The 10,279-nt window shown below is 54.9% G+C and overlaps 1 protein-coding gene across 2 annotated transcripts in view; it reads right to left on the reverse strand.

Annotated features, from left to right (window-relative positions):
* The window catches only part of LOC134341233 (ER membrane protein complex subunit 9-like), a 54,455-nt gene extending 51,301 nt beyond the window's left edge, over nt 1-3,154 (reverse strand). Inside the window, exons 1-2 of one of the 2 annotated variants that reach the window (XM_063039080.1) lie at nt 2,853-3,154; nt 155-389 (exon numbers count right to left, since the gene is read on the reverse strand). In XM_063039080.1, coding sequence (XP_062895150.1) covers nt 155-361 — 207 coding nt within the window. In that variant the 5' untranslated portion in view covers nt 362-389; nt 2,853-3,154. Of the gene's footprint in view, nt 1-154; nt 390-2,420; nt 2,605-2,852 lie in introns of those variants that run through there. The other variant, XM_063039081.1, reaches the window with a different exon arrangement.
* Between the last annotated feature and the right edge of the window lie 7,125 nt (nt 3,155-10,279).

The raw sequence follows: 10,279 nt of genomic DNA on the forward strand, positions 1-10,279 counted from the left end.
AGACCCCAGGGGACGCCCACAGGGAGAACGTGCAAACACCACACGGACAGAAACTGCGGCAGAGGTCAGGATTGAACTGGAGCTCGAACCACTGGCCTGAGTGCCACCCCAGCAACGGGCCAGGGCGGTAGTAACGGGCATAAGCAGCACCCACCTGATTGAGGGCCACCTCCAGCATGACGGTGAGGGCGAGGCTGTTGTGGAAGAGGGGCACGCAGTCCGTCAGCACCAGACACTGGCCCCTCCCCACCTCCGGGGCCCTCTCAGCCAGAAGCAGCCCATTCACTGCCCGGGACGGGAACTTGGCCGCGTGCAGCTGCATTTTCACGTAGGCCCTGGCCGAGATCTCCACTTCCACCATCTCTCCTGGAAGGGGCTGGGCAAGCGGCCTGGGGAGGGGGAGAGAGAGAGTGGGTCAGTCTCTGGACAGAGAGGGGAGGTGGAGGAGGGTCAGCGCAGGGCTGAGGGGGGGAGAGGCGGAGGGTCAGCGCGGGGCTGAGGGGGGGAGAGGCGGAGGGTCAGCGCGGGGCTGAGGGGGGGAGAGGCGGAGGGTCAGCGCGGGGCTGAGGGGGGGAGAGGCGGAGGGTCAGCGCGGGGCTGAGGGGGGGAGAGGCGGAGGGTCAGCGCGGGGCTGAGGGGGGGAGAGGCGGAGGGTCAGCGCGGGGCTGAGGGGGGGAGAGGCGGAGGGTCAGCGCGGGGCTGAGGGGGGGAGAGGCGGAGGGTCAGCGCGGGGCTGAGGGGGGGAGAGGCGGAGGGTCAGCGCGGGGCTGAGGGGGGGAGAGGCGGAGGGTCAGCGCGGGGCTGAGGGGGGGAGAGGCGGAGGGTCAGCGCGGGGCTGAGGGGGGAGAGGCGGAGGGTCAGCGCGGGGCTGAGGGGGGGAGAGGCGGAGGGTCAGCGCGGGGCTGAGGGGGGGAGAGGCGGAGGGTCAGCGCGGGGCTGAGGGGGGGAGAGGCGGAGGGTCAGCGCGGGGCTGAGGGGGGAGAGGCGGAGGGTCAGCGCGGGGCTGAGGGGGGAGAGGCGGAGGGTCAGCGCGGGGCTGAGGGGGGGAGAGGCGGAGGGTCAGCGCGGGGCTGAGGGGGGAGAGGCGGAGGGTCAGCGCGGGGCTGAGGGGGGGAGAGGCGGAGGGTCAGCGCGGGGCTGAGGGGGGGAGAGGCGGAGGGTCAGCGCGGGGCTGAGGGGGGGAGAGGCGGAGGGTCAGCGCGGGGCTGAGGGGGGGAGAGGCGGAGGGTCAGCGCGGGGCTGAGGGGGGAGAGGCGGAGGGTCAGCGCGGGGCTGAGGGGGGGAGAGGCGGAGGGTCAGCGCGGGGCTGAGGGGGGGAGAGGCGGAGGGTCAGCGCGGGGCTGAGGGGGGAGAGGCGGAGGGTCAGCGCGGGGCTGAGGGGAAGGTAGATCATTTTGGGGAGAGCGCGACAGGGAGAGAGAGCAGGTGAAGGATCAGTCTGGGGGAGAGGGGGAGAGGGGGAGAGGGTCAGGCTGCACTTCCACCACCTGAATCATACAGTGAGACACCTGAACAACCAAAATGATTTCAGCCCCTTTGAGCCGCCCACCTACCCATAGGATCCCAAAAGCACCTCTTACCAAAGGATCGTTCTTGGGACCCCTGCTCTCTTCTCATTGCTCCCATCAGAGAGGAAGTACAAGAGCCTGAACACACACAGATACACCCCACACCTAGACACATACCCCGCATAGACACCCCCCCCATACAGATACACACCCCACCTGCACCCCCCATACAGATACAACCCACACCTACACCCCCCAGACACAGATACACCCCACACCTACACCCCGCATAGACACACCCCACACCTGCACCCCCCATAGATACACCCCACACCTACACCCCCCAGACACAGATACATCCCACACCTGCACCCCCCAGACAGATACATCCCACACCTACACCCCGCATAGACACACCCCACACCTGCACCCCCCAGATACATCCCACACCTACACCCCGCATAGACACACCCCACACCTACACCCCCATACAGATACATGCCCCACCTGCACCCCCCATACAGATACACCCCACACCTACACCCCCACACAGATACACCCCACACCTACACCCCCGAGACACAGATACACCCCACACCTACACACCCCCAATAGAGATACACCCCCACACACAGATGCACCCCACACCTGCACCCCCAACACAAATACACCCTACACCTACACCAACACAAATACACCCCACACCTACACCCCCATACACAGACACACCACCAGACATACCTAGACACACCAACACACTCGCCTCCATACACACACACACACACACCCACACATAGACATAGACACACACACATTTGAAGAACAGCTTCCCCTCTGCCATCAGATTTCTGAACGGACCCCGAACCCACGCTCACTACCTCACAGTTTTTACTTTCTCTTTGGCCTGCTTACTTTTATTTCTCATTACAATTTACGGTCTATTTTCCGTATCGCACAAAACAACATTGCGCCATGTGTGACGATTCTCATTCTGCACCGTGGCGACCCCCACCCAAAGCACCCTGGAGATCTCTACCCCGTGGGGTCGTCCACAGCAGGTTAGAGAACCCCATCTCCTCCGTGACGTGTTCCTCGGGATTCCCGAGATTATCACCCACGACCCTCCCCACTGCAAACTCCCGATCTCCCGCGAGAGTCCTACACTGCGGCATTCTGAGCTGCGATTGGCTTCACGCCCTATCAGTCTGCACCGTTCTGCCCTCCCATTGGAACAGCTCCCCCCGATGTCAACATTAATTGGCTCGCACACAACATATCCCGCCCTCTGCAGCTCGCGGAAGGGCATCCCGCGCAGTAATTGGCTGTTTTCCCTACGACACGCACCTTCTTTGGCCGATTGGCCTGAGCGGATTGATTGACGGCAGAAGTCCGGCGGCGATTGGACAGAACTACGAAGGGGGTTCTTGTTGCCTGGTCTTTGATTGGTCGGGCAGTCGCAGCAGCAGCCAATCGCAAGAGAGAGGGGGCGGGGCAGGAACGGATTGAGTTGGGGTCCGCACGGGAGGGTTCAGCCGCTTTTTCCTGGATTTCCCGGTGGCCTTCGGTGCCCGGTCCCGCGGAACTCGAACTACACCGCTCCACAAAATGGCCGCCTAGCAACCACCGGCGGAGAGAGCGGCCATTTTGATCCCCGTCTTGCTGCAGTGCGGCGCCAGCGATTGGCCACATCCGACCGCCCGCCCAGCATTGCGGCTCCGCTGAGTGGTCAGCAGGTACGTCAATCATCCTGCCAGGCGCGTTAACCCCGTCGGAGAAAGATTGCCGCCGCCCATTGGTCAGGACGGCAGCGACGAGCAAACACTGGCGGAAGGGGTCTCAAATGCCGGCTGTCGATTGGTTAGAGAGTGCGGGGAGCAGCCAATGATAAGTGGGTTGGCAGAAAGAGAGACCAATAGAGGATTGGGCGAGTTCTACCGACATGTGGTCTGGTCTCAGACGGGGAATTAGAATCAAAATTGGCTTTATTATGTCGTGAAATTCATTGTTTTGCAGCAGCAGAGCAGACATAAAAGTTACCATAACATTACAAGAAATAAATATTGCAAAAAAAAAATTGGACCATTCAGTAACATGATGTGGAGAGAATAGCTCTCAAATAGAGGTTGGGCAAACTTGGATTCGTTTCTCCAGGCCACCAGATAAAAACTATGAGATTCCTAGGTGGAGGAGATGGCCAGAATCTTTTCCCCCACTTGCAGATATCAAGTACTAAGTTTAGGGTGAGAGGAGAAATGCTTTTAACACCCCAGTTAGTTATACACGGAGAAGGGTTGGTATCTGGGGCACGGTGCCAGTGGAAGTGGTGGAATCAGATACAACCAAGAGGCAGGCACCCTGTCAGGGTATACAGTCCTAATGCAGGAAAGTGGCATCAGTGCAGGCTGGTTAGCGTGGGCACTGTGGGACCAAGGCCCTGTTTCCGTGCTGGAAGGCTTTGTGACCATGATATAGGAGCAGAATTTGGCCCATCGAGTCGGCTCCACCATTCAATTACGGCTGATCCTTTTTCTCTCCCCCGCCTCCTCAGCCCCACTCCCCGTAATCTAGTCAAGAACCGATCAATCTCTGCCTTAAATACACCCAGCGACCTGGCCTGCACAGCTGCATGTGGCTACAAGTTCCATATATTCACCACCCTCTGGCTGAAGAAATTTCTCTGCATCTCTGTTTTGAAAGGGCGCCCCCCCCCATCCTGAGGCAGTGTCCTCTTGTCCTAGAATCCCCCACCATGGGAAACATCCTTTCCACATCTACTCTGTAGGCCTTTCAACATTCAAAAGGTTTCAATGAGATCTCCTGTCATCCTTCTAAATTCCAGAGGGTACAGACCCAGAGCTATTAAAACAAAACCTTCACACCATCTTAAAAGTTTCCTCCCCAAGCAGTTAGTCTGATCAATCATTTGAGTTAACCCCCCCCCCGCAACCCCTCTCTGTCACTGCATGGTAGCCACTTTAAACCACTGTTTATTATACTGTTTACATTGTAAATACAAGTGGGTCTTTATATATTTATCTGTTTGTTATTTATTTTCAATGTGCTTTCACTTCTGACTTTTTTTTTGCTGCATGAAACCTGAATATTGGAAGTCCTAGGCGGAGAGGATGTTTCCTTCAGTGGGGGAGTCTAGCACCAGACAGCAGAGCCTCAGGGTAGAAGATCATCTCTTTTTAACAGAGATCAGCAGGAATTTAAGCAACACACATGGAAGTTGCTGGTGAATGCAGCAGGCCAGGCAGCATCTCTAGGAAGAGGTACAGTCGACGTTTCAGGCCGAGACCCTTCGTCAGGAGGGTGGTGAATCTCTGGAATTCGTGGAGGCTAAGTCACTGGGGGATATTTAAAGCGGAGGCGAGTATTTTGTTGATTCGTCAGGGAGTCAAAGGTTACGAGGAGAAGACAGGAGAACGGGGTTGAGGGGGATAATAAATCGGCCATGATGGAATGGCAGAGCAGACTCGACAGACCAAACGGCCTAATTCTGCTGTGATGTCTTCTGGTCTAAAACGCTTTTTATAGTCCTGTTTACATTGTAAGTACATGCTGGTGTTTATGCATGTGCAGAAACAGATAAATATCAGCCTGTAGAATATTTAAACATCCTTTAACCTCTAACTTTATGGGCTGTTCTGGTTGCATGTTTTGCTGACACAGCACAGCAGATTCCTCATCCACAGAAGCGCAGCTGCTGATTAAAGTGGATCCCCGGATCCCCTTTGATCAGCTGCCGGTCAGCATTGAACCCGAGCACCTGGGCCTCTGGAGCTGGGGGGCAGGGGGGTTGGTGGCACCCAGTGAGTGGACTTGAATTCCCAGCCCGGTTGCTGTTCAATGCGGTACGTACTCTGGAACTTCTACGCCTGTGCCCTGTCACCACAGGAACAGCTTCCCCCATCGGGAGCCCGTACACGCAGAAAGTTGTGCGGGGGTGTGGTGTCTTCCCGCAGCCACTGCTGGCCGGGGGGTACAGAAGATCCCCCACCACCAGACTCAAGGACAGCTACTTGCCCGCAACCACCTGGTTCTTGAACCAATTTGCTCCACCCAAACCCTCCCTCAGCAGTAGGATGCCGCAGACCACCTCTTCCACAACCAGACACCTCTCTGGTCGGGGGATCTTTTCCCCCGCACTGAGGGCTCACTCTTGCACAGCCCTTTCGCAGCGTGCGGAATCATTTCTACATTCCGTGCAGTCTTCACACCGTTTTTCATCTGACTGGAATGATGCCCATGGCTATAAACCTGGCTCCGCTAATCAGCCCTACTCCCCACCCCCCCACCTCAGTGTGTGGGTGAAGAATGGAGCCTGGGGGTGGGGAGAATAAAATGGGAACTAATGAAAACTATTCTGGGCCCAACACGGTGATGCAGTTACAACAAAAAACACCGGCAGTCTGAGGAGACGTGATCATTGATTTATTGAGATACAGTGTGGGGTAGGCCCCCGAATTTAATCCCGGCCGAATCACAGGGCAACTTACAATGTCCTGGATGTTACCTGGATTGGGGAGCAGGACTTATGAGAATGGGTTAAGTGAGCTTGGCCTTTTCTCCTTGGAGCGACGGAGGATAAGAGATGACCTGATAGAGGTGTGTAAGATGATGAGAGGCATTGATTGTGTGGATAGTCAGAGGGTTTTCCCAGGTCTGAAATGGTTGCCACAAGAGGACACAGGTTTAAGGTGCTGGGCAGTAGGTACAGAGGAAATGTCAGGGGTGAGTTTTTCACTCAGAGAGTGGTGAGTGTGTGGAATGGGCTGCCGGCATCGGTGGTGGAGGGAGATATGATAGAGTCTTTTAAGAGACTTTTGGATAGGTACATGGAGCTTAGAAAAATAGAGGGCTATGGGTAAGCCTAGTAATTTCTAAGGTGGAGACATGTTCGGCACAACTTTGTGGGCCGAAGGGCCTGTATTGTGCTGTAGGTTTTCTATGTTTCTATGTCCAATCAGCCTACCAAATGGTGCAGGTTTGGATTGCGGGAGGAAGCCTGCACGGTCATGGGGAGAATGTACAGGCAGCGGCGGGAAACGCTGGCAAATTTCTACAGATGTACAGGGGGGAGAGCATTCTGACTGGTCACACCAGTCTGGTGTGGAGGCTTCCATGCAAAGAACCAAAAGGGGCTGTAGAACCATGCTGCTGCCTCGTGGCCACCAACCTCCCCACCAGGGGCTCCCAAATCTTTGGGCGCACCCCAGCTTGGGAAGCCCTGCCTCCCACCACCCAGGACGGTGAGGACCTTTAACGACCTGAAGGCCTCCCACCATCGGGGAAGTGGCCTCTTCTCATCACTACCACCAGAGAGTGGGGGACAGGAGCCCGAAAACACACACTCAACTTCTCCACCTCCGCCATCAGAGTTCTGAACACTACTTAACTATTTCGGCCTCTTTTTTCTGCACTATATATATATATTTCTCCTTAATGTTTTATGTATGGTACGGCTACAAAAGATCAAGTTTCGGTGCGTGGGCCGACGGTAATAGATCGGATTCTGGATGTAATCAGGGGCGTCTGATCGGCCGAAAGGACTGACTCCACACACACACACACGGGGGTCGAAGCGGTTCCCAGCCAGCCATCCCCCCCGAGACGTGGAATTCCCAAACCGGCTGCCTGCCTCACAGGTCCGGGGGTGAAGCTTTGCCTCCGGGGATTTCTGTTTAGGAACAGATACTTGGGCAGCCATGAGGAGCGGAGGGGTGGGTGGGGTTGCTCCCAAAGCTCACCCCCTGAACCCTCCCCTTTCACCCCTGAACCCCGAGAAACTCGGGCAGTTTAAAAACATTCTTCCCACTTCCGCAATCGGCCTTGGCCTTAGGGACCGTCTCTAAATCGCCGTTTTGCACCCAGATGAAAACGCGCCAACGGAGGGCAGCTAGGCCGTTCAGCCCCTCCCCCTCGTTCTGTCAGCCATTCGGTTCCTGAACCAACCTGCACACAAACCCCATCAGTAGCAGCAACACCATGAACACTCGGCTCCACAACAAAGTCCTGCTAGAGGGTCTCGGCCTGAAACGCTGACTGTTTACTCTTTCCCATAGATGCTGCCCGGCCTGCTGAGTTCCTCCAGCGTTTGGTTGCTCCCAGCACCGTTCACAACAAGTTACAGTATTCACGAATTATACATGATCTTGATAACAAAGAGCACAAATATAATTATTTAAAAATGTTCATTCTGTGGTGCTGCAAATGAGGGGAAATCTGCAGATGCTGGAAGTCCGAGCCACACACACAAAATGACTGGAGGAACTCAGCGGGTCAGGCAGCCTCTATGGAAATGAGTAGAGTCGACGTTTCGGGCCGAGACCCTTCATCAAGAACCACAGTAAAGAGCTGGGAAGTTGATTGGTGAAAGAGATAAAGGGCTGGAGATGGGGGAATCTGATAGGAGAGGACAGAAGACCATGGAGGAACACCAGAGGGAGAAGGAGATAGGGTGAGAGGGAAATGGTGTGAGTAAAGTTTTCATTGCACCAGTGCAGATGATAAGAAGCTGGACTTCTCCCTTGCCCAGGGACAACGTGGAGATGCAGAGCAGATGCTGGAGATCTTGAGCAACAGCACAAAATGCTGGAGGAACTCAAGCATGTCAGCATCTATGGAGGGAAATGAACAGTTGCTGTTTCACGCCTAGACCTTCACTGGGATTGGAAACAAAGGGAGGCAGAAGCCAGAATGAAAGGGAAGGGGGAGGAGCGGAAGCTGTGGGTCCAGCTGAGACGGGGGCAGATAGGGAATGATGTGAGAACTGGGAGGTTGCGCAGTAACTAAAATGCTCCCACGCACGTGGCCTTCTTTGCCATGCAGCTGAAATGTTCCTTTATTTGAAATGCTGCGCAGTTTTCAGGCCGTGTGAGAGTTCCCTGTTCAGAGTGGTTGGTCCACACGGCTGTGAAGAGGGGATGTATGAATGAGGAAAAAGGACCAATGAGAAAGGTATCTGACGGTGGGGAACTGTGAACCATTGAACAAAGGGGAGAAGGTGGGGAACCAGAGGGAGGTGAGGGAGGAGAGGAGAGAAAATAAGAAGTGTGTGTGTGTGAGAACACACAGGCGTAAGAGGAGCTAAGTTTCCTTTTGTTCCTGTGTAGCCTGGGTCTAGCAGACTCCTGCAGACGTACGGTGGTGAGCGTTCCAACGGACTGGTGTGGGAGCCCCAACGCACAGGATCTGAAAGAGGCTGCAGAGGGTTGGCAACTCAGCCAGTTGCATCGTGGGCACAAGCCTCCCCACCCTCATTGAGGACCCTCACCACCTGGGACAGGACCTTCTCAGCACTACCATCAGGATCGAGGTTCGTGACCCACACTGAAAAGTTTTAGGAGTGGCTTCTTCCCCTCTGCCATCATAACGGTCCGTGAGCCCACCAACTCTACGGCGCTGACCTTCGGAGTGATTTATTTATATATTGTGGCTCGGTGCAGACGGGGGAGCGTAGAGGGATGTCGTCTGATAGGATGCAGAGGTTGGGATGAGAAGTGGCAGCTTTTGATAAAGGAGAAGTGTGAAGTGATTCACTTTGGAAGGCCGAGAAACAGGAATCTTCGCGGTGTGGAGGAACAGGGAGATCTTGGGATCCCTGAAAGTTGCCCTGGGAGTTGATAGGAAGGTTGAGAAGGATTTGGCCTTCATTTGTCAGGGGAATGAGTTCAAGAGTCATGAGGTAATGTTCTTAGACCACATTTGGAGCTCTGGGCACCTTATTGGAGGGAGGATGTGGAAGCTGTAGGGAGGGAGCAGAGGGCATTCACTGGGAAGATACCAGGGTTAGAGAGCATGTCTTGCATCTGGGCCGTGCAAGCTGGAGCTTTTCCCTGTGGAGCTAAAGGAGGGTGAGAGGTGAGGCGTTCGAGATGATGAGAGGCTTGGATCGAGTGGACGGCCAGAGTTTCTTCCCAGAATGGAAACGGGCATAACTTTAAGGTGTTGGGAGGAAAGTGTGTGTGTGTGTGTGTGTGTGTATGGGGCAGGGGGACGTCAGAAGTGTTCTTATTAAGCAGAGTGGTGTGTATGTGTACACCAGGGGTGGTGGTACAGGCAGATACATTAGGGATGTTTAAGAGATTAGGGAGGTACATGGATGATGGAAGATTGGAGGGCTATGTGGGAGAGAAGGGTTAGATTGTTCTTGGAGTGTTGAAGGGCCTGTACTATACTGTTTATAGTATTTTAAAGGGCCGAAAGGCCTGTACTGTACTGTTTATAGTATTTTAAAGGGCCAAAGGGCCTGTACTGTACTGTTTATAGTATTTTAAAGGGCCGAAGGGCCTGTAATGTACTGTTTATAGTATTTTAAAGGGCCGAAGGGCCTGTACTGTACTGTTTATAGTATTTTAAAGGGCCGAAGGGCCTGTAATGTACTGTTTATAGTATTTTAAAGGGCCGAAGGGCCTGTACTGTACTGTTTATAGTATTTTAAAGGGCCGAAGGGCCTGTTATAGTATTTTTGTCTTGCTGCCACAAAACAACAAAATTGCATGCCATTTATTAAATAATAAACGTGATTCTGAACCTCACGCCTCAGATCTCCTGGCACCGTGTCTGTGCAGAACACGTTCGACCCGTGACCCGTGACCTGTGACCCGTGACCCGTGCTTGTCTGCCTGGGTGGCCCGACGTGTCTCCCCCCACCCTCCGACCCTCCAGAGGGGCTTGGGCTTTCCGTCCCGGGGAAGGGAGACCCGGGGATCCATGGATGCTGCCCGGCATCCTTCAGCTTTTCTGTCTGTGTGAAGGTTTCCAGC

The sequence above is a fragment of the Mobula hypostoma genome (assembly GCF_963921235.1).
Source record: "Mobula hypostoma chromosome 10 unlocalized genomic scaffold, sMobHyp1.1 SUPER_10_unloc_1, whole genome shotgun sequence".
Taxonomy (NCBI): domain Eukaryota; kingdom Metazoa; phylum Chordata; class Chondrichthyes; order Myliobatiformes; family Myliobatidae; genus Mobula; species Mobula hypostoma.